The sequence below is a fragment of the Parasteatoda tepidariorum genome, chromosome 9, assembly GCF_043381705.1.
Source record: "Parasteatoda tepidariorum isolate YZ-2023 chromosome 9, CAS_Ptep_4.0, whole genome shotgun sequence".
Classification (NCBI taxonomy): Eukaryota; Metazoa; Arthropoda; class Arachnida; order Araneae; family Theridiidae; genus Parasteatoda; species Parasteatoda tepidariorum.
Window position 1 is genome coordinate 27,722,447 of NC_092212.1, and position 24,907 is coordinate 27,747,353.

Genomic DNA, 24,907 nt, shown 5'->3' on the forward strand with positions numbered 1-24,907 from the left:
GGTAATCATAGTAATTCTTTCGCAGTTTTTTTGTGGGCGGAGTTATAATTGTTTGATTTATTCAATTCACCATTACTTTGTTCAAAATAAAACTATTTAATTAGACTTTCAATTAACATTGATTATATATATGATTAAACTAACAATAATTAAAGTAACAACAAAATAAGTCTGTCAAATTAGCAACGACTACATTTAAGTTCCCGTTTTTTATTTAATTGCAACTTGATTCTGATTTTATACGAATGCTTTTCTGAATCACCCGTTCCCAAGGGGTTAAGAGACTGAGCATAGCTCAAAAGACGAGAAATAATGAACATAGGACTCCCAGTAATCCGTTAATTCATTCAAGTGGTATTATATTTCGTTAAAAAAAAATTTCTAGTAACCTTAGAACTGAGCTGTTCCTCTAAACCACTCAGCTAGGCTCAAAAAATTTATAAAGTTCATATTCATAATAGAAGTTTTGCCAAGTTCCCTCACTTGTCTTCTGGTGTTTTACAGAGAAATTATCTGAACATTCCAGATAATTCCAACTGAAATTTTAAATCTATTATTATCTCTCTTCATATGAAGCTACATTTTAAACAAATAGAAATTAGGCTTAAAGTATTTTATGATAAATGAAATATGACTTTTAAGACAGATTTAATAGTTTAAGGTCATGGAAATTTTTTTTATTTAAAAAAAATTAATTATTTAAAAACTAATTATTAAAAAACATTTTATGCATTTATTTACTGTTGTAATTTTTTTAAAGATAGAATATGTTTCACTAGAAATAAAAAATGAATTTATTTGGTGATTAAGAAATTTATTATGGCTTTAGATTTTTATTATTTTTTATCATTCCCATGTGCTTTTTTAAATTTTTTTTTATTTTATTTACATATCTTTATATTTGCCCTAACCAGTCATTTTAACCTTTTTTCTGGATTGGTTATTTAATCATGGAGTTTGCCCTTGCTAATAAAAATCATTAATAATGATAAAAATCATTAAACTTTAGCATAATTATTTCGATAAAAGAATATCAATTAAATAATCTCTAAACTAATTTTTAATAAAGAGTTCAGTCAATTTGTAGAATTTTTATTTTTTAAATACAGGTTAATAACCTTAGATTAAAAGTTAACTAGTGCTTTGAACCAAATAATAACAACATAGCATTTTTGTAAAATTTTAGTGATGGCTGCATAGATTTTATATTTATTGATTAATATTATAAATATTCACATCCTAAATAAAAATTAAGTTTTTATCTAAAATTAAGACAAAAAAAATATATTTTAAAATTAAATTACAAGCAGAGACAGAAATTTTTTTTTCTTTTCTGATTTTGCAAAATAGGAGTTCCTTTTTTATTGCTTCATAAATCCGGACGTTCAATGGAGTCAAAATTACTTTATTTAGAAATTTGAAAATTTTACAAGATCTGACAGTTAGCTTTAATAATTTTTCGTTTCTAATTTTTATCTGTATGCAGAGAATCCTTTAAAGAAATCCTAACCTCATTCTTTGCTTCTCAAATTACCAAATTTTCAGGACCCAATAAGTAATAAGTAAGAGAGATACATATGCATGGAAAACAATATTAATTTCTTAAATAGAGCTGAATAACAATAATTTCATTTATTTGCGTAGTTCATTTATTTATTCACTTACAAATTATCCAAATATTTTTTTCTTCGAATTTTTAGCTTCAAGGGAGCAATGGCAATTGTCATTCTTAATCTATTAAACATCATTGATTTATTTCAAATCAATTAATAAAAATGAATTCTGTTTATCATTCACTGTTTGAAAATAAAATCGTTAAAGTTTGAATTAAAAGTTTGCTCTCTCTCTCTGTTTGAAAGCCTCTGTTTGAATTAAAAGTTTGTATTGTTAATAAAACCTTTATTAACAATAAAGGTTTATTGTTATAAACCTTTATTACTTTTAAGTTTCTTCACCAAGGGAAAAAAAATGCTTTTGAAAAAATTTATCAGCCTTACTATCGCTTAGTTTTACGTATACATAATATAAATATTAAAATTAGTTAAGTAGTGGCGCCTTCTATGGCCTACATATACATTTATAGATATTATACTCAAATTTATTCAGTTGTATTTAAAGTGGTTCATTTTATTTTAAAATTTGATATTTATTGATATCGGTCTTCATACTCATCATGATTTTTACAATTTAAGCTTTTGTTGTTGTTAATTTACGTCGCACTAGAGCTGCACAACGGGCTATTGGCGACGGTCTGGGAAACATCCCGGAGGATGATCCGAAGACGGAAGCCCGACGACCTGCGCGCGAAGTCGAGCACTTTACGGTAGCGCAGTTTAACGAGGACCAATACCGCACATCCTCGGTCCCTACGCAGACTGATCCAAGTGGTCACACATCCGCACACTGACAGCAGCCAGTGATGCTGCTGGGAACCGTGTCTTAACGATCAGTCCACTGCGGGACTTACAATTTAAGCAAAAATTAAGATATTTAAAAAAAATTCAATTTTCCCCTCCCAAATTGTAGTAGAATTACTATTATTTAACTGGAGAAAAAGTTATGTTAAGGTTATGTTATGTTAAAGTTACACACAGTCATTTGCAGAATTTTAAAAATGACATTAATTTTCTATCCAATATTCAAAAAGATATTCCTGCCATAAAACAGACCTTTTACAGAATTTTTTCAACCTGACATTTTACCATTTATTAAAAAACAACATCATTAGTTATAAATAAAAGATAATGTAAGTGATATAGATTTTATTTCGGTAGATATAAAATTGCTAAAAAGAATTGCATCAAGAATATTTGTTGAAAATCTTTTAAAACTATAAATTTATAATTAAAAACGTAAACTACAAGCATGTGCTCCCAAGGGATCGAATTTGGGACCTCTCATGTACCATATCTACTAAACACTTGTTTTTACACATAACTAGTTATAAATATAAAAATACTTTTAAAAAACTTCAAAATATTTACGCATATTTCTTAAACTTTTTATTTATCAATTATCTAGTACGTGTTTCGTTTTTGTTTCATTTTGTCTAATTCTTTACAAACTCAGTTTTCGATATTTTCTTCTTTTCACTTTCATTTCAAAGATAGAATAACTGCCGATTTAGGTAGGGGAGAAAAAAAATGTTTATTGCATTCCTTAAAATATTAATGTATGCAATGTCGTTTAACCTTCTGTAAAAATATCAGGTCTTTAAACAATAACTTTTACTTCGAACATATTTTATCTTTAACAAACTCGCAAAAATATAAATTTTTGAACTACACATTTTTATTAACTGCATGATTTAAAATTATGATGAAACATTCAGTCTCCTTTAGAGAAAGAAAATCAAATTCAGTAAAACATGTAATTTGTTTTGAATTTCAAGAGTGAATATACTATAAACTAAGCTATATTACGGGGGGAAAATTATTAACTGTGACAGGAAATCAGCATATATTTTCATTGAGATTTTTGGTGTTGTGATAATACAACAGCAACAGTAGTTGGGAAATTAGTCACAGCTGAGGCAATGATTTTATTCAGAGTCACAACTATTTCGTTTCGTATAAGCAAAGCAATATGAGTATTGTTGTTCTTCCAGCATTATAGCTTAGCTACATACCTTTTCGTGAAAGAAAATGCATGAAGCCGTATAGTTTGATTTGGTTTATTATTAATTGGTAGAGTGGAGTGAATGTGAGATGAAAAAGAAATTTTTTGTTATATATAAAATTGCAATTCTACTGGTAAGTATTTAAGGCACTAATTCTTAATTTATAATTTTTTTTCATGAAGATTTTATTAGTCAATGTCAATCTGTTTCCAGAAACAGAGGTTATTATTAGATATATTTAGTTTTCATAATTTAAGCACTTTTTAAAAATAATGCATCCACTGAGTATAAAAAGCGGAATCCGGCTTGATTTTCGAACATTATTTAAACATCAAGGTTTTTCCCATTCTCAGATTGAAAGTAACGCCTACTTTCTTTTGGAACGAGTTATACTAGTACTTGAACTTTTTTTTATCATGTAAAACAGGGGTTTCCAACTTACATGAGGACTGGGGCTGCAATTAAAAAGGCCAGTCAAATGGCGGGTCACAAGTTTATCCAAAAAATTTTTTCCGACTTATTAGGAATAATCTAAAAATTAAAAAAAATTCTCGAGCATCTGGAATTAAAATTTTTTTTCTTTTCTGCTCAATTCAAAGAATTTAAATAAAACACGATATTCATTACCTCCTTGATGCGTTTTAAAATTTACAAATTAAAATAATTTCGCCCAAAATGAGTGGTTTAAAAGAGTTAAATCGGAGAATTTCTTCGAAAAAATTTCTGATACGCACATGCTAAATTATTTTCACAAAATAAAAAAAATTTTTTTGCACCGTTGGTATGTAAAATTTTGCAGAAACGAAGAAATTATTATTTTTTTTCTTTCTTTTTCATTTTAATTTTTTTTTTGAAGCGAAAGAAAAATATTTTAAACCCCTATAGTTTTTTACGAAAACTGTCCGCAGAAAAATGACAACTAATATATTTTATTTCGCGGGCAACGAAAAAGGCTTCACTGGCCGGAAGCGGCCAGCGGGCAGTCAGTTGGTAACCACTGATGTAAAACCTATAACAAATGAAAATTGAACGGTGAGCACATATTTACAATTATATTATTAATTTATACGTGCTATACCTGTTGTATGTAATAGATAACTAATTTTCATTATATTTACTTTAACTTCCACTGAGTACCAAAAACAGAATCGGCTTGATTTTAGAGCATTATTTAAAAGCATCAAGGTCTTTCCTTAGTAACGCCTCCTTTCTTTTGGAACGAATTTTACCAAAAGTTTTCTAACTTTTTCTTATCATGTAAAACCTATAGCAAATAAAAATTGAACGGAGAGCACATATTTATAGTTACATTATTAATTTAACATAATAAGTGATACACCTATTGTATGTAATGGAAAACTATTGTTATAACAGTTATTGGTATATCTATTGTATTTCTTAAATAGAACAAAAATTTTACGGGAAATACAAGATAGTATTTTTCTTTTTTTGGTCATTTTAGTTTACACAACAGATTTTTTCCTCAAAGTTTTTTTCGGTATACTAATTTCTGCTAGCGCTCACACGAAGAAAGAAAAAAAATAGCTAATCAACTTATAGCGCATATTAAAGATCCACGATATGTTATTTAATAAATTTAGCGTTTCTTCATTACATTTATTATAAATTTGTGACTCCTTGATCGAATTCGTTAGGGGAAGAGTTGCTGCAATCTGGAATATATAGTACCAGTAGTTTGGTAAAGAGAATGGACGGAATTTTGGAACTCTTTAATTTAATTTAAAGATGTTCATTCATGGATTCCATTCCTTTTTTCTCTCGCTCCTTTATTCTATATCATAAAATGTTTTCACAGTTAATGGTCGTCTGACAATGACAGCTAAGGTGAAAGAAGAGCACTTTAAGTAGCATAATTAATCGAGGCAATTAATGGTTACAAAACTAAATACAATATATTAAATGCTATAATTGAAAAAAAAATTGACCAGCGCTTATTAACACTAGGTTTACGGACGTTTCTTATATACCTATCTCTACGGACACAGGTCAATTTGACGTATGAAAGAATTGTGATTCTTAATTTAATAAATTCAATTTAGTAGATTTTTATCCACCACTGTTTCTAAATAATTCGTTGGCGCATGTAATTCACCACTTCATATTTCAGAATATACTTTGTTGTTATTTACCTTTATTTAAAATTATTTTCGCGTGTCCGGAGCAGTTGGCATCTCNGAAAAAAAAATTGATCAGCGCTTATTAACACAAGGTTTACGGACGTTTCTTATATACCTATCTCTACGGACACACGTCAATTTGACGTATGAAAGAATTGTGATTCTTAATTTAATAAATTCAATTTAATAGATTTTTATCCACCACTATTTCTAAATAATTTGTAGGGATATATAATTCACCACTTCATATTTCAAAATATACTTTCTTGTTATTGACCTTTATTTAAAATTATTTTCGCGTGTCCGGAGCATTTGGCATCTCTGCACTTAGCCAATGTATATGTATACTATAAAAAAAAATGAAGATCTGAGATATATATTTATGAAATATTATAGTATTTTATGTTTGAATACTCGAACTAAGCAACTGAAACCTTCAAAATCTGACACTCTGACATCAATTGACATTCTGCGTTTGTTCTTAATATTATTGCTTATCGGCAACAGTTGTTTATCACTTGTTTTATTTGAGATAACGAATCGAAGCATTGTCGGTACATTCCTATTTATTATTGATGTGATAATTGCTTGTTTACTTAAACTTTTGTCTAAATTATGATCGAGTCAAATTGACGCATATCCGTAGAAATAGGTATACCACATAGATAATTTCAATATTTCAACGCTTTTGAGGTAAATAGCATGCAATATATATTTACTTCGATCAATGGTTAAAAGTCATTACAAGAGATAAAATAAAAATTCAAGCGGGTTTTATAATTTTCCTTACAAAAGTCGAAATCCGTCAAAATGACGTGTCCCGTAAACCTAGTGTTAACGGGATAGTTTTCAGGCCTACGACGAGAATCCCACAATATTATAAGCTTATTGCAAAGAGCCGGGTGAAATAAAGACTTGCAAAATGAAGTTAACATAAAATTAGAACTAACTCTGTCTTTAGACAAAGCAACGCAACAACATAGTCAAAGCTTATTGCAATAAACTTGAATTAATTTAGGCCGACAGTGTTATTCTTCGCATTTCCTAATTAGCCTAAAGGATTATGGGATGATTGTAACATGTGTAAATATTAAAATTATAGAAAATTCTTGTGAATTTGAAAAATATCGTCAATATTTAAGAAGACCCGGATTTATAAAATCATAGACTATTTAAGTAAACAAATGTATCTAATAGTTAGTGGTTACAAAACATCAATAATTTGCCTTTAGCACTCTAAAAAAAATTATAGTAAAACAACCTTTTAAAGTTTTAATTGGGAAAATTTTCTTTCATTTAATAATATATTTAAAATAAATGCATCTAATAGTAGTCTTTCCAAAATATCAATAATTTGCCCTTAGCACTGAAAAAAAAATCATTATAAAATTTCAATTCTTGTGAGAATTCTCTGCTATTAAACACGTTCACGCCGGGGTGACCCACCGGTGGGTCACGCTAGATTGTCTCATCGGGCGGTGCACCGGAGTAAAAACTGGTAACAAATAAATTTAATTTTTTAGTTTTTTCCCGAGAATAATAAAAATCCATAACTACCAATTGTCAATTTTAATATTGAATTGCTTCTTCGCCGTGATAAATTTCCTTACAGTGAATTGTTATTGTTGAGAATAGATTAACTCCTCCCGAATATTATCTAATATTGAAATAGTTTTTCTAACAGTATTTTCTCTTTTCCGTCCCGCTTTCAGACGCAATACCCGTCGTGAACGTGTTAATAACATATTTAAAATGTATGTATCTAACAGTAGTGTTTACAAAACATCAATTATTTGTCTTCAGCATTATGATAAATAAAACATCCTTTTTAAATTTCAATTCTTGCGGGAATTCTCTTTCATTTAATAAGATATTTGAAATAGATGTATATAATAGTATTGTTTCAAAAATGTCATTTGTCTTTAACACTGTAAAAAGTGAAATATTCTATTAAAATTTCAATTCTGGTGGGATTTTTCTGTCATTTAATAACATTTTTAAACTTCATGTATCTAATAGTTAGTGTTTCCAAAATATTGCCTTTGACTTTGCAAAAAATAAATCACTGTATTAAGATTGAAATTCTTGAGGGAATTTTCCTTCATTCAATAATATATTTGAAAGAAATATACCTAATAGTAGTGCTTTAAATATATCAATCTTTCTATCACTTAAATATATCAATCACAATATATCAATCACTTTAAATATATCATCATTGTGTTGTAAAGAACACAATATAAATTTTTGTGTGTATATACGGGTGTTTAAGCATAATATAAAAGCACAAAAAGTTTGAATTTTATATCATTCAATAATGTATTTAAAATAAGTGTTTTAAGGTTTTTTTTCCCAAGTGTTCCTCTTTAGCAATGCAGAATAGAAAACATGTTTTCAAAGTTAGAAATTTTGTTTGCATATGAATTTATAAAAGAACATAAAAAGTTTGGTATTTCACTGGCATTTCCTGTTTTCAGAATTTTGTAAACAGTTCTATGTATATCTGAAAAATCGATTTGTTGTTTGTTTATATTCTGAGTGTCCATAAATTTTTCAAACTGTTCTGCAATTTTCAGAGCCATTGCTTGAATGTCCAAATCAAATGATTCTTTATTGCGGAAATGATATTTTTCTTTCGTAAGCTTTCTTATGAATAAATCTAATATAAGTATCAAATTGTTAGCAGTATTTGCATTTAAGTATAAATTAGCTTCAGGCTTAATAAAATAATTTTCATTTTCAATTTCCTTCGGCGTACCAAGTGCAAAATTTTCTAACCCGTTAAAAACTCTGTTAAGATAAAAAGAAAAATCTCCCATCCAGTCGTATGTTTTGCCTGGTTTGCTAAAATCATCAACATTTACTGAGTTTCGGTACTTAAAATCAACTATCTTGATTTTGTCGAAATATGAGCTTAACGCATTGTAATGGCGTCGGTAACGTATGGGTGGAACGCACGAGCTGCGTGACTTTGATTTCGGTTTTTTAGAATGAATTTCTTCATTTTTCACGCAATCCTGCACTAATTTAAAATATAATGAAAATGTATGCTCAATAACTTTTTCTTGGGACGGGTCATTGACCAATAATCTTAGCAAATCGATTTTACCTTGTTGCTCTAATATCTCATACGGCGACATGTCTTCGAAATCTTGGTATTCTTCAGAATACTTATTGGAGAGATAATCATATATATCATTCATCAAAATTTCGTAAGTTAAATTGATGTTTTCCTCATACGCATCAGAATCAGGATCAACATTTTTCGGATCATGCTTTACGAACTCTTTGACCACAGGCAAATCGTACTTGATAATGGCTATATGAATTGGCTTACGACCTTTTTTATCCACAGATTTAGCATCAGCTCCTTTGTTTAATAATGCCACAATTACATTTTGCTTCCCTAAATCAGTTGCTAAATGTAATGGAGTAGATCCTTCAGGTGTTTTTGCATTCAGGTTTGCACCTTCTTCAATTAAAACGAGAAAGGTTTGAAATCTGTCTGAAGAAATTGCAACGTGCAGAGGTGTGAGACCTTCACTGGACTTTGATTCCATGTTAGCACCTTTTTTAAGCAACATTGTCGATACTTTTGGATCCGTATGCATCGCAGCGAGATGAAGAGGAGAATATCCATCGCTAGTTTTTGCTTCAATATCTGATTCTCTATTAAGCAATTCAGCGGCTACGTTTAACTGTCCATTAGCCACCGACATATGTAGAGCTGTGATGTTTCCATCTGCAAGTAAGCTTAAATTTATGGCTTTTAGTTTCAATAATTCTAAAGCAGCCCATTCATTTTGGAAATAAATTGCAGTATGCAAACTAGTCCAATTATTTTTTGCTGCTGAAGCATTAATGTCAATTCCATCCATCGATGTAAGGAACTTAATCATATCTACATCACCTACCATCGAAGCAAAATGTAAAGCTGTCATTTTTTTGTAGTCATTTTCATTTATATTTACTTCCTTACTATGTAGTAAAGAATTTGCTACGTTCAGATCACCATTAACTACAGATAAATGCAGAGGAGTTAATCCAGTCAATGATTTGGCATTTACATTAATACGCTTGCTGTCAATCAGTGTACGAACTATTTCGGATCCTCCAAGAGTGGCATGATGCAAAGCCGTAAATCCAGACTCGTCGCTTTCGTTCAGATTAGTACTGTTACTATCAATTAAAGTCTGAACAGCTTTCACGAATCCATTTTTTGCTGCAATGTGCAATGGTGTTAAAAGTCCTGAATCAATCTTCTTATTTCCATCAGCTCCATGATCCAGCAAAAATTTTATGAATCCCGAATAACCAGATTCAGCGGCGAAATGCAGAGGGGTATAACCTTTCTTGTCTTTAACATTCAAATCCGTTACATTTTTGCTCAATAAAAATTCCATTGCTACTTTTTCGTTACCATTTTTTGCTGCGGCATGCAAAAACCCTCTACCAAACTCAAAAACAGCATTAGGGTCTGCGCCAAGTTCTAACAATTTATTCACTTCATCCAGTGCCAAATCTTCGTCTATTCTACCAGCTGCATTGTAAAGATCTCGATTGATATCTTTAAATTCGGTTTGAGATTCTGACAAAACACCCACCAACTGAGGCTTCTCATCATCAATTTTTCTAAAAATTAATCTGGTTCTCCTTTTATGATCTACAGGAATTGTAAGGGTCGGGCTGGCCTTGCCCTGAACCGTATATGGTTCAGACCATTCACTAAACTTGGAATATAAGCCACCGTTCGTAAGCTGAACAGCATATCTAACCTTAGACCTGTCTTCCCAATCGCCAAAGGGAGTTTCAATTAAAGGAGGTATGAGGGATATTTGAACAACAGGTTGAGGAGTATCATTTATAAATGGTAATTCCATGTCTTTGACTTTAATTTTAAGATTCACTAATTTTAGCAAGCCACCTGATACTTTTCCATGAAAGTTATTGCTACTTTTTTTCATGAAATCCTTGATTTTTACTTCAGCTAAAATATCAATTACCTCGTTCATCAATGCTTTTTTGTTAAAACTACTTATAAGAGAAAACTTAAAGTCATCAAAAACAGTTCTTATTAAATCAAGCTGCGTGTTGAATTCCTCAATGTTCCCCTTTTTGTAATAATAATCGGCTAGATACGAATGCTGCTCCATTAGAAAAAACATTATAGACACATACGCTTGCGTACCATAAAAAAGTGCATAAAGTGCTTGAAGAGCCTTAACATCATCTTCGTTTTTAGGAATGGCGTACTCATTTTCTTCGTCAATAATTTCATACAACGCTGATTGCAAACTATCGCCTCTAGGGGTTCGGGATTCTCTCAAATAATCAAGAATACTATTTGGCTCTTGAAGTTTAAAGACATACTCGTCCGGCGGCAGTCCCTTAATTCTTTCTCTTTCATTTTCGAAATATTGCACGAAATTGTTGATTTTCACCACTATCTTTTTTATTTCATTGTTCTCCATAGCTTGCAATATATGTTTAAAGCCTTGTTTCATTTCTCTTCTTGTCCGTTCAACGCTTGCAAATGTCTTGCTGACCAATGCAGATATTTCTGCCAATGCCTCAGCGTTGTCTTCTAGCTTCCGGTCAATTTCATTAAATCTCTCTTTCATAACACTTTTTATTTCATCGAACGGTAGTGAATTGCAGTCTAAGGCCGTAGAAGCGATATCCAGTCCAGCTTTGGTAATATGACCTATTATAGATATTCCAGAAGCAAAAATACTGGCTACGGTACCAATAAGGGGAATTTTTTTCACATCATCAGCAACACTATTCACCATATCAGTAACATGAGTTCCATACTTTAGTTTCTTACATTTGTCTTTCCTTTCTTCAAAAGTCATTCTTTTGCGCCGACGAATTTTGGAATATTGGTTTTCAATAGCGTACATTTTATTCATGTTTACGCTATATTGGGTATTACTAAGAAAATATTAGAAATCAGACAATCAAAAAGCTCTACATTGTGAATAATGGAAAAGCGATGCATTCTAGTTTATATAAGAAACGGCCACCTGTGGAAGTTATTCGAAAAAATATGTTTGAATTGTCATTACTCAAAATAACGTCTTACAAGAGATGTGTCATCTATCTTGATGAACAATGAAATAAAATGTTCTGCTGAAAGTTATTCTTCAGAAATAAAAATTGTATATTGCATTGTATCGAATAAAATATTCATTTGAATGTCATGGTAACTTTGCTTTTGACATTTAAATCCGATTTGATATATTATTTGTCAGGAACATTCTGAGTTAGGTATTTCTCGGTTAATTTTATTTTATTTTGATCTTGTATAAATGTGGCATTACTGCTTCATATAATAATAACAAGTTGCCGAACACTTTCAATTTGATGAGCATGTTCAAGAAATTCATTTTTTTTTTCAAAAAAATTGTTTTCATATGAATTCGATCATCAGTCGTATGCTTAAAAAATAAAAATTACAACATTTTGTCATATTTTTTAAAGAAAATTTTCGATGATTGTAGCATTAATTTGAACAATACTACGTTTTTTTCTCTCTTCCCAAAAAACAAAAAACAGTTGATATGCAATTTAGAATGTACTATTACTGAAATATTAACAGATAAATGCTTTAGAACACTTCGAACTCTAATGATGTTTCTTTTTCATTAATCAAAATGTGTTGGGCTAGTGTGTCTACCTGTCACAGGGATTTTTGTGACCTTTATTCCAAATTCGACAATCTTCAAGGATTTTTAAGCTAACTAATTTTTAAGATACAATTTCTCCTACGAATCTGATATTGAGGAATGAGAATTAGTGTTGAAAAAGAAAGTAATTATTAACACATACACTAAGAGATATTTTTGTTCGAGACGGTATAGACCAGGGGTGTCAATCTCAAAAGCTAACTTGGGCCAAATAAACAATGTTTAACTTTAGATGGGCCGCAAAAAAGAAAAAAAAATCAATGTTCATTGTAATAAATACTTTTATTTTGAATAGTACATTGTAATAAACATATATAAAGTTAAATTATTGTTTGATACTCGACATCTCTTCTCTGCTACTATCTCTCCTACGTCGGGAGAAATTTTATTGGCCGAGACTACTTTCAAAATTGGGTATACTATAGCCTACGTCACAGATCGTGTTATTCCTACTAAATTTAACTAGTAAAATATTTTGGTTTGATNAAATCAGATTTGATATATTATTCGTCAGGAACGTTCTGAGTTAGGTATTTCTCGGTTAATTTTATTTTATTTTGATCTTGTATAAATGTGGCATTACTGCTTCATTTAATAATAACAAGTTGCTATACACTTTCAGTTTGATGAGCAAGTGCAGAAAATCTTAAAAATTTAAAAAAAATTTTTTTTATATGAAATCGATCATAAATCGTATGTTTAACACTAGGTTTACGGACGTCTCTTATATACCTATCTCTACGAACACGCGTCAATTTGACGCATGAGCGAATACATATAACAGCACTTACAGAGATGCCAATTTGCTCCGAACAGCAAATATATGTTTTAAAATGGTAGTTTATCAATTGTGATTCTTGGTTTAATAAATTCAATTTTGTGGATTTTTATCCACCACCATTTCTAAATAATTCGTAGGCTTATATAATTCACCACTTTATATTTGCTAAATTTACTTAGCAGTTATTTACCGTCTTTTTTTTAATTTTATTAATGTGGCGTGACCGGAGCAGTTGGCATCTCTGCACTTAGAAAGCTATGTAATTATATATATATATATATACTATAAGAAAAAAAAATGAAATATTGACATTAATTTGCACATTAATAAATTTTTTTCTCCCTCTTCCCAAACAAACAAAAAACAGTTGATATGTAATATGGAAAGTACTATTGCTGAAAAATTAACAGATGAATGCTTTAGCACACTTCGAACTCTAATGATGGTTCTTTTTTATTAATCGAAATGTGTAGGGCCAATGTGTTTACCGGTGACGGGGATTTTTGTGACCTTTATTCCAATTTCGACAATTTTCAAGGATTTTTAAGCTAATTGATTTTTAAGATACAATTTCTGCAGCGATTCTGATACTAAGGAATAAGAATTAGTGTTGAAAAAGAAGTAATAATTAACAGATACACTAAGAGATATTTTTGTTCGAGACGGCACAGACCAGGGGTGTCAATCTCAAAAGCTAACTTGGGCCAAATAAACAATGCTTAACTTTAAATAAACGATGCTTTTCATAGAAATAAATATTTTTATTTTGAATAGTACATTGTAATAAACATAAAAAAGTTAAATTATTGTTTGATACTTGGCATCTCTTCTCTGCTACTATCTCTCCTACGTCGAGAGAAATTTTATTGGCCGAGACTACTTTCAAAATTGACCCAACGTGACAAATACGGTTTCGGACAGGAGATTTATTTCCATTCATAACAGAAAATAATTGCTCACACTGATAAGTACTTCCAAACATGGAAATAATTTCATATGTGAATTTTCGAGTATTTTCGAACCTTGCCGGTAAATAATTGCAAAATTTAGGCACACCCACTTCAATGAATTTTGCCTTTAAATTTGAGTCGCACTGAATCTCAATCACTTCCATTTGCATATAACTGGGTACTGAGTCTATATTTATTGAGAAAATCGAAGAAAACAAACAAAATTTGACTTCCAAAGAATTAAAATCTTTAAATCTTGTTTCAAATTCTATTCTAAGATTTGAATTCTTTTCTGCGTATTTTTGATACGATGCAGTATCCTTGGAAGGGTAGGTGCCGCAAGCCAATTAGAATTTTACATTTTCGAGTGCACAATTTAAAATGATCCGAATAGTTCATAAATAAAGTATATTATAATTTTACATGCTAGTTTCCATTCTAATTCACATTTCTACTTTATTTTGACTTTGCGTCGGATATATTGACTGGGTCGCAAAAATGTTCATCTCGGGCCGCATGCAGCCCGCGGGCCGCGAGTTTGACACCCCTGGTATAGACACTCAAAGGACAGCTATAGCAGTGCCTGATGCGTCATATAACCAAAAATAGAACGGCTTTAGTCGTCATTGGTGAAACCTGTTAATTCTTGAATTTATGATAATTTTGGATTCAGAATTTAATAATTTTTATCTTATGTTACTTTGGTATTATAAATTTTAAAGTACATTATTTTGTATTTCAGTATTAAATGCTTTTATTTATTTATTTATTTTAAGTCTTATCATATTTTTAGCATTATCCCAATGCCATAAATATTTATGTGGTTATCATTAAGCTGACCAGTGTCCTCTTAAACCTTTTAAGGCTGGTTGTAAAATTTCCATAGAGTCCCTTAAAAACTCACTGTTTTACTTTTTCAATTAATTATTCAAAGAACAGAAATTCTTTTCAGAGATTTTCTAACAGAAATAATTTTTGTAATAATTAAAAGAAGTAAGGAGGTGAGTTTTTGAATACTCTCTTAAAAATGTTGCTATAGTTCGTTCACCAGGAGTTGGCACTTGGCTCCGCCTTCATCACGTGGTATCGGATGATACTATTTCGATCGGATGATACTATTCTCCAGATGGTGTTCCTGCCTTGACGGGGCGGTGAGGCTTGAGCGCACCAATGACCCGGAGGGCTATGCCGGAGGTAGCTTGCTACTGGTAGCAAGTCTCCCAAGCCTGACTGGCCGAAGCCTACTGGCCTCCCAAGCCTACTGGTCAGGCTGGTCTCCCAAGCCTGACAGGCCGAAGGGTAGGTGCCAGACTAAAAAGAACACCACCAGGAGCCAAGACAGTCTTCTACCTCACGGTGCTCCGGTCTTTGGACAACAGAAGCTGCATACCCCCTCCCATGAATCAGTTGACANAAAGGAGAGAAGGTTAGCACTCCCCTTGACAAGGACGGAATGGCTTCTGGGCCTATAACACATATACGGTTATGGCACACCCGCTTACTTTGCGGGAATCTCAACCACAATTTTTTAAAAAAAGACGAGGACTCTCTCTATCTCTTCCTGGTGACAGGCAGACCAACACTTGCTTATCCCGACTGGCCTGTGGACACCTGAAAGGTCTCACATTTTCTGCCAAATCAAAGATCTTTCCTCTTTGCCCTAAATGCCAACAAAACCAGGCATCACCTGAGCACATCTTGATCTGTTTAGGGCTGGACTGGAACGATATTCATTCCTCTCCCATTCTGGTTTCGGATTTTCTCAATGTTAACGGATTCATTGATCTGGTCTGACCCCGTCAGACCAGATGGGAATTAGCAACGACAACACTATTTCGCTATTTTGGGGAGAAGGATGTGAACAAGGCTGCTATTTGGCGATCGTATGAAAAAAAATATTTATTTCGCAATCCTCATGTGCATATTTTGAACATGTGCATTGTATTTCATAAACTTGTTGATATTTCTCTCTTTTTATTGAATAGTCTGTTCTTTTTTAGATATTTTGCTGGGAAAAAGTTTTTAAATATAAATTAGCTAGAATCACGAAAGGTATAATAGCTGATGATAAAGCGAAGTAAGTGACTGAAAAAGAATTCACTGTTTGTGTTTGACCATCACCTTCTACATCAGAAAGAATCCACACGGTTTCTTATAAAATTAAAAAAAAATTTAAGTCATATATTTGCTACCACTTTCTTATTTCTACTAGATTTTATATTAAAGGGCTCTTTCGTAAACTGGTTTGCTTTCATAGTGGTCTGATCGGACTACATATAAAAAATCGTGTGGAGGCTTTGCACTCATTAGAGATTATCTCGATTTCAAGCGGGGAAATGTTTTTCCTCTTACTCCCCCTGAAATGAACTCTGCGTCCGAGGAGGTGGAGCCAAGTGCCAACTCCTGGTGAACGAACTATACCAGTTTTTCAGTTTCAGCAGAATTCTGGTCAACTTATTATCATGAACAATAAATACATACTTATAAATAATACATAAGAACAGAAAATAATACATAAGAAAAAAGTGATAGCCAACCAATTTCTTCAGCAATAGTTTATTTGATGAGATAATAGCAATAATTTGAGTCATTTGTAATACTATTGTCAATTTTAATATAAAAATAAAATGAACATATTTATAGAGATATGTGCTTAAATGAAATAAAAAGCAAAAATAAACTTTGAATGTAAATTATAATCCTGTTTATGCTTAACTTTTTTTCCTCCTTTCACTGTCCACTCCTCCAACTCCTGCGTAAATTGTACAAGTAAAGCAGTCTCTATTACACAAAGCTTATATTGACTCCTTTCGTTTAAAATATTTCATTAACAACATAACCTATTAAATACTAATATTACAATTATCATTATAAGGTAAATTTCTTGAAATCATATGTTTTACTATTTGAGATTAAAACTTCCTTTAATTGTTAAAACTAGTTTATTTAAAAATTTTGATAAATTTTCATAAAAAATAAGAGTTTGCAAGCTAGTGATTCTATAATGTACAGTTCAACTGCGACAAACACAATTATTTTTAAATGAATCTTAGTAAAATATTATTAACTAAGATAACTTTTTAAATTTTGCGGTGAAATAGTAAAAATGAAATCCCAGCCGCATACAGAATTATGGTTGCAACAATTAATTTTGAAAGTGGGAATTGTAATCGCTGGCCATTTATTAATTGATTATGTTTTAAATCGTTAACAAACAGCGTCATTCTGTAACTATTTCATACGTCGCGGACACTTTTATTAAAGAATCAAGTTAAAAAATCTGCATTCAGTTCAATCTTCAGACATATAATTAATGTGTTTATATCTTAAAATTAATTGATACCATAGCATCAAAATTGAGTTCGGTCTATTAAAATTTTTACAATACTTATTTTTTCTATGTGATACTCCCATAAAATTCAAACATCTAAATATCAGTATAGAGTTGGGAATAGGATTAAATAAATCCAAAGAAATATATATCAACTAAGTTAAAACTCAGTTTACTTTATACTATACTTATTTTTTTAAAATTTCTACAGAAACTCATAATCCGATAACTAATTTCTTTCTGTCAGATGGGATACTTTCAGGCAAAATTAATAGATAGCTCCACCCCCCATTCTTATACAGGGATGTTCCTGAGGTAAAGAGATGAACAAGGGTGATTCTAGCATCGGGAGTATACCATCCCTGGATATATGCCTAATTATTCCCTACAATTTAGATTCCTTATAATAAGCAATAGATTTTTAATTTTTTTACTACTATTTGATATTAAATTTTATTTTATTTTATTTCATAACTGTTGTTGAACAACCGGCCTAATTTTAAGTTTACGATTATCAATGTTCAACTCCGTAGCCTCGTAATTTTGAAACCAAATCCAGAAGACAAGGGAACTCCTGAATCAAGTACAGGGAAAAATTTTGCCTTCGTGAAGGACTTTTTGATGGAGCTAACCCGCATTTGCGTTACATAGTGAGGAAAACCATGAAAACCACCCATAGTTAGCCTGAGGGCAAGGGGACTTTAGCTCATGATCCATCTACCACTGAGGATAATTTGCGTCAGAACTGAGGTCGGTGCGAGGCGGGTGCGGAATTTGTATAGACCAGCCAAAGCAGGGATTCGAACCTGGTTCACTTCATTGGAAGGCGAAGTCTCACTCCCCTGATCCACCACGACTCGATATTAAAATCATGATCTGATAGTTATAACTGAAAGCTTCCTCAGCCACCAACTGCCTCAACTCTTCTATTTATATACCAATTAGTCTCAGTCGTGACAAGCAAATAATACACAAGGTCAATAAAACGCCCATGTTTTCCAATTATGCCACCACATTTGTAATTTTGTATATATCATATATTTCAATTCTCCAATTATATTTTCTCGTTCAATCTAACCCAGATAAAGAGGCAGGTGCCGAAAGGAGAGCTTGATGAATACAATAACTTTTTTAATATGTAAAAAATTCAATCTTTCATTGGTCACTTCTTAATTATTAACAAAATTAATCAAAATTCTGGAAGTTTCAAGCTTCAACCACTTTATTAAATCTTTCGCAGAGAGCACAGTAGCTTCCAGGGATGCCAACTGCTCCGCTTAGTTCAAAAGTGTTAATATGCAAAAGTGTTTGTATGCATAAGTTTATCAGGAACACATAGGTTTAAATACACATGGATACACTTGTCTGCTCTTTTGAAAATAACACTGACGACAAAAGACGCATGTTCCTAACGTATCGAAACATAAATTAAAATGTATTGCATTCTTTCTACCACGTCCTACATACCAAAGAAGTGGGGACATTTACTATTCACTCGAATGAATTTAAAGAAATCCTCGTTAGGACTATTTTATTAAATTACATAAAAGCTGTAGGGTGTAGAGAGATACTGATTGCACATTTGAAAAAAGCTGCACAAAAATATATAAATTCTGTTCAAAAAAATCTCATGAAATATAAAACAAAAAAAAATTGTTCCCCAGTGTTATCAAGTTGATAATAGATTTAATAATATGAAGGATTGATTTTAATTATTTATTGTCTTATCAGGGGCGTTTTGAAGGAGATTATATAAAATATCGGATAATTTATGTTCGTTTTCACTAATGAGTGCTTTAAATATTTTTAAATACACTTCAAAAAAATCAATACCTTTAATTGTTTGAGAGTTAGCAGACAAAGTCAAAAACTTTTCAATAGCTTCTGTAATGCGTAACGCAAAAGCATTCACCTCCATCTCAGACGTACCTTGTTCTAAAAATGGCGCGTATTTTTCTTTGGTGAATTTTCTCAACAAAATATCCAGCAATAATAACGTGCCATTCACGTCTGTATTCTTAAAACCTGCATATGTTGTTTTTAGTGTTTGCTTTGGTTCCATTGCTACTAAAGATTTTCGATCTATTAATGGACTTAATCTGCTCAAAGAGTCATCGTTTTGTCGAAAACTATGCCCATATTCAGTTTTATTTCTGGCCAACTGAAGCATTTCATCTACTGTTGATTCTCTAACTGGATCTGTCTTCATATCAATGTTGCCAGCTGAATTTGGGTTTATGCTATTTTGTCTCAATGTTGTTAAAAGTTCTAGAGCCTTTAATGAACTTATTATGCGAGAAGAATTAACGTAACCGTAACTGGTTTGATTTCTGGGCAGCTGTTTCACTTCATTTACTGTTGTCTCCCCAACTGGTTCTAGATTCGCAGCATAGTCTCTAACTGATTTTGGATTTATATAGTGGCCTCTAACTAATTCTGGACTTATAATATATTGCTTCATTGTTGTTAAAGAATCGAGAGTCTTTGATGATCTAACTCTACTAGAGTAATTTACGTTTCGGCGAAAACGATAACCATATTGAGTTTGATTTCTGATCGACTGAATCACATCTTTTACTGATAATTTTCCAACTGATTCTGGATCTTTATTTTGAATCATGGCTTGAGCTCGAGACACAGTCGATGCATATTTTGCTAAAGGTATATCTCCATCGTTGTTTTTCAAAAAATATTCAGCTCCATTCTTTTGAAGAAATGTTACGAATGCATCATTTGCAGTTTCATATGCAATATGTAACGCTGTATCTCCGTTGCTATTTCTTCCATTTACGTCAACATTTTTCTTTCTAATCAAATACCTGGCGCAGTACAAGCATCCGAATAACGCAGTGTAGTACAAAGGTGTATTACCGAAACCATCTTGTTTATTAGGATCTGGAATTTTATCAATTAAAAACTTAAATATTTTAACACGCTTATTTTCGACTGCGTAAATCAGCGAAGTGTATTTTTTCGAATCTGTGGAGCAATCATCGTAAATGCTTGCTCTTTTTCCAACTAAATATTTTGCAATATTGTAATATCCCCCTTTCACAGCATTGCACAGAGCCGTTTGGTGATTTTGTACAGCGTTGACATAAATGCCAGCTTCTTCAACTAGGTATTGAGTAATGTGCATTTGGCCTTTTAACGCAGCGGTTTGTAATGGATTACATAACATCTCTTTTTGAGTGCCAATGAAATACTTTATAATATTCAGTTGGCCGTGTTCAATAGCTTTGCAAACACCTTGCTCTATTTTTGAAGAATCTATTATTTGATTGACAAAAACATATTCTACAATATTTTCAAAACCGTACTCTGCGGCCAAATCGAAAAAGTTTTTGTTTTCAAAGTCTATAGCATTTGGATCAGAGCCTTTGCTGAGGAAGAACTTCACCATTTCTAAGCTTCCGATCTTTGCGAAAATACTTAAAGGTGGTCTTCCATCTCCATACCATGCAGTCAAATTTAGCCCCCTATCTACAAAGTCATAAATTATATTAGCACATAGATGTTCGGCTGCTATGTCAAACGGTGATTTACCTTGCTTATCCCGTTCATAAACAAGTTTAAAATCTTTATCGAGAAATATTTGCGTAACTTGTGAATGACCACGTGTTACAGCCTCATGAATGGGATATCGACCAGCGGAATTAGCATCACGAATGCTTCCGCCATTTTCTAAGAGATACAGAACTGTGTGAGATCTACCTGCAGCAGCTGCATAGTGCAAAGGGGTGGAACCATCTTTTGTTCTGGCTTTAACAATTGCGCCCTTCCCAATGAACATAGGAACTATTTCGGGCTCTTTTCTCATAGCCCCTAAATGAAGTGCTGTGTATCCTTCCTTTGTTTCGGCTTCAATAATAGCTCCCCTCTGCAACAGTTCACGGATAACTTTTATCAGTCCAGTAGCTGTTGCTAAATGCAGCAGCGTGTAATTGCCGTCAACGAGCGAAGACAAATCAATAATTCCAGTTTCTATCAATTCCAATGCTACATCCGTATTTCTGTTAAATATTGCAAAATGTAATGGAGTCCAATGATTTTCACTTGCTAGATTTGGGTTAACTCTTTCCTTAGCATTGACTAAGTTTTGGACGATCATCAAGTTGTTTATCGATGCTGGAGCAAGGGCTGCGTAATGAAGAGGTGTTAGCTTATTTCTATCTTTGACATTCAAATCTATCTTTTCACTTCTCATTAAACTTTGGACAACTTTAAGGTCGCCGTTTATTACAGCTAAGTGCAAAGGTGTTAGTTGGTCCTTTTCTGACTGAGCATTTACATCTGGACTGTATTCAATTCTTTCGACAATAGTTTCAACAATAACGTGACCTCCACTAACAGCTGAATGAAGTGGTGTAAATCCTAATTTGTTCTTTTCATTCACGGTTTCATTTTTCAATAGATTTCTTACGCAATCTAAATAACCTCTCCGACTTGCAAGATGTAGTGGAGTAAGTAATTCATCATTCGTCTTAGCATTTTCATCTGCTCCATTTTCAACTAAAAGATTAACCAGAGTCCCTCTCCCAGCCTGAGCCGCTATGTGCAAGGGCGTGTAACCCTTATCATCTCTCACATTTATATCAACCTTGTTTTGAAGCAGTACTTTTATAAGATCATCGTGGCCAGCAAGGGCAGCTGCGTGAATAGCACTTCTACCATTTTCAAAAACTGATCTAATATCAGCGCCATTTTGCAGGTATAGATTTACTTCTCTTAAAGCAACTTGTTCTGTTGGATTTCCCGCCGCATTGTAAAGATCTCTATTGATATCTTTAAAATCGATTTCTGACTTCTTTATGATTCCTACTAATTCTGCTTTATGGTTATCAATCTGCCGAAATATCAGTCGATCTCTGCGTAAATCTGTGGGCATTCGTAAAGATGGATTTCCTTTTTCATTGATTTTAAAAATTTTCCATTTACTTACTCTAGAGTAAATGTCCCCTCGTTTGAATTGCAGAGCATATTTAACAACACTTCCCATTTTCCAGTCACTTCCAGGATTTTCAATACCTTCTTCGAATGATATGGTTATATCATTTTCCGGGGTTTCAGCAATTATTGACAGATTGATGCTTTTAATTTTATTTTTCAGATCTGTCAGAAAATTTATCTTCGGAAGCAAGGATTTATCTCCGGAATATTCCTTATTTCTCGTGACTCTTTCAATAATATGAATAACTCTGTCAATCAACGGTTTTTGATGCCCAGCCAAAAAATGCGAAAACATGTTGAACACGTCTTTAATAATATCAAGTTGATCATTAAACATATCAAGTCTTCCTAATTGATAATAATAATTTGCAAGATAATTATGGTGCCCAAGGAGGAAAAACATTACAAAAGCATACGTTTGTGTTCCTTGAAATATTGAATCAATTGCTGAAAAAGGCACACCGTCTTCACCCTTTTCCAAAATGTAAGATATTGTATCTAAAAGTTGAGTTAAAGGCGCTCGCAACTGAGCTGGAGTTCTTACATCTCTTAGTTTTTTCAAAACATTATCCTCATTTAAGAGTTTCCTGATGTAATCTTCTTTTGGTAATCTATTTATTTCTTTCATTTCTTCCTCATAATAGCTAATAAAATTGTTAATAGCAAAGATTTTATTATTGATATCTACATTTTTAATAGTATCTTTAACGTTCTTAAATCCCTGTTTCATTTCTTCTCTTGCAGTCTCAATAATTATTAAGGTGGTGCTTACTTTTTCTGAAATTTCGCCAAGTGTTTCTGTCATTTTATCCAATTTTCTTTCAACCTCGTTGAATTTTTTATTGATAACAAGTTTAAGTTCATCGAAGGGAACTTGATCACAATCCAAAGCAGTTTGAGCGATGTCTAATCCGTTTTTTACCAGATTAGCTACAGCAACAGTTCCCTGTGCAACACCTTTAGCAATATCTCCAATGACAGGTATAGCGCCAAGAGCATCGCCAATATCGCCATAGAAATCACTAACAGCTCCAAACACTCCTGAAGATATTTCCATATCTTTGCACTTTTTGTCTCGTTCTTGCAGTTCAGCTTCATTTATTTCATCGTCTTCTCGTTTTAAGCGTTCCAAGAAAATATTATTATGGTTCTTAAACGAAATAGGTTGTAAAAGAGTTTCGTTCGACATTCTGTTTTTCGTAAATGGTATCTACAAATAAATTTTGTATATTACGAGAGCTAGATTTATGAATTTGAAAATTTGTTGGTTATATAAATAATTTTAATCTTGTAACATGTGTTGTAACTTTCGGCACATATGGTAAATGTCATGAAGTAACAGTTGTGAATGATGTTAAAGAAGAATAACCATTCGTTACGGGAATTTTGTTTTTCGAAATTGCAATTGTTTCTTACATTTTTTTTAAATACCATATTTCCGAAATGTCACATTACTTCAAATGTGACAATCTTGTTATAGAATGGATGGGGAAAAAATGTTGTATTGTGTTTCTAACATCTTGAAATAATTTTTTTTTACAGTTGGTTATAAAGATTTTCCCTTTTTAATAAAAAAAATTTTGAAAACTCAAGCAGAAAGTACAACAACAAGTAAAACAGATTTCAGAGAAAAATGTTTTTACGCCTATGAAACATATTTTTCTCTGAAAGTTGTTTTATTTCTTGACGTACTTTCTGCTTCCAATTAAAATTTTAAAAAATGACAATCTCGATGCAATCACGGCTGCTAACGAGATAATTTAAAGTATAATGTTAATAAAATTTTAGTTGATTATGGTTATAATACATGTTATATAAGCCAAGTATACAAACCAAATATTGAAAAAATGAGAATGATTAAAAATAAACATAATTTTTTTAAATGAACTCTTATTTTGTGAACACTGAAATGGTGATGATTTTATTATCGAAACCCTGGAAGTTAGGATTTGTAGCATTAAAGCTTGAGGCTAGAGATGTACTAGGCACGAGTATATAAGCAGACGCTATCAGGGATGGGACACAGAGAAAATTTCTATTGGCGTTAAAGGAGCGTTCTCGACCATCGCCAAACAGTTGTCCGTCCATGTTTTTGTTTTGTTTTCGGTATCGCGTATCTATCATTCACCAAGTTAAATATGGATTCGACATTTCATAGTTTCAATGAAGCGGATCTTCGAAACAATTTCTCGCATGTCATTACCAAAAATGATGGGAAAATAATGGAAAGTCATATAATGACATCCAAACCGGGACAGATTTTCCTTATCCTGTGATTATCCGGAAGCGGTAACAAAATTTCAGCACCCGGTACCGGGGACCCGGAGGTAGTTTTAAGTTTTAAAACTTTGAATCGGGTACCCAGTGCCGGATAAAACTCATTCATGTTCGACAGATCCATGTTTGGACTTGCAATAACCTTAATAATTCACAAATACAACTGTAGTTT

At 32.0% G+C, this 24,907-nt stretch overlaps 2 protein-coding genes and 1 non-coding gene across 3 annotated transcripts; 1 reads left to right on the forward strand and 2 right to left on the reverse strand.

Moving 5' to 3' along the window:
• Nucleotides 1–7,015: 7,015 nt before the first annotated feature.
• On the reverse strand, nucleotides 7,016–11,727 carry LOC107444678 (delta-latroinsectotoxin-Lt1a). Its single transcript, XM_016058893.4, has one exon. It carries the CDS (start codon nucleotides 11,667–11,669, stop codon nucleotides 8,124–8,126), a length of 3,546 nt encoding a protein of 1,181 aa, XP_015914379.3. The 5' UTR covers nucleotides 11,670–11,727; the 3' UTR covers nucleotides 7,016–8,123.
• A 3,854-nt stretch (nucleotides 11,728–15,581) lies between these two features.
• Nucleotides 15,582–15,707, forward strand: LOC122271812 (U6atac minor spliceosomal RNA). The gene has a single exon (XR_006226612.1). It is a non-coding gene; the product is annotated as a U6atac minor spliceosomal RNA (small nuclear RNA).
• Nucleotides 15,708–19,022: 3,315 nt separating this feature from the next.
• Nucleotides 19,023–23,686, reverse strand: LOC110281984 (delta-latroinsectotoxin-Lt1a-like). Its single transcript, XM_071185470.1, has one exon. It carries the CDS (start codon nucleotides 23,645–23,647, stop codon nucleotides 19,217–19,219), a length of 4,431 nt encoding a protein of 1,476 aa, XP_071041571.1. The 5' UTR covers nucleotides 23,648–23,686; the 3' UTR covers nucleotides 19,023–19,216.
• Nucleotides 23,687–24,907: the final 1,221 nt, after the last annotated feature.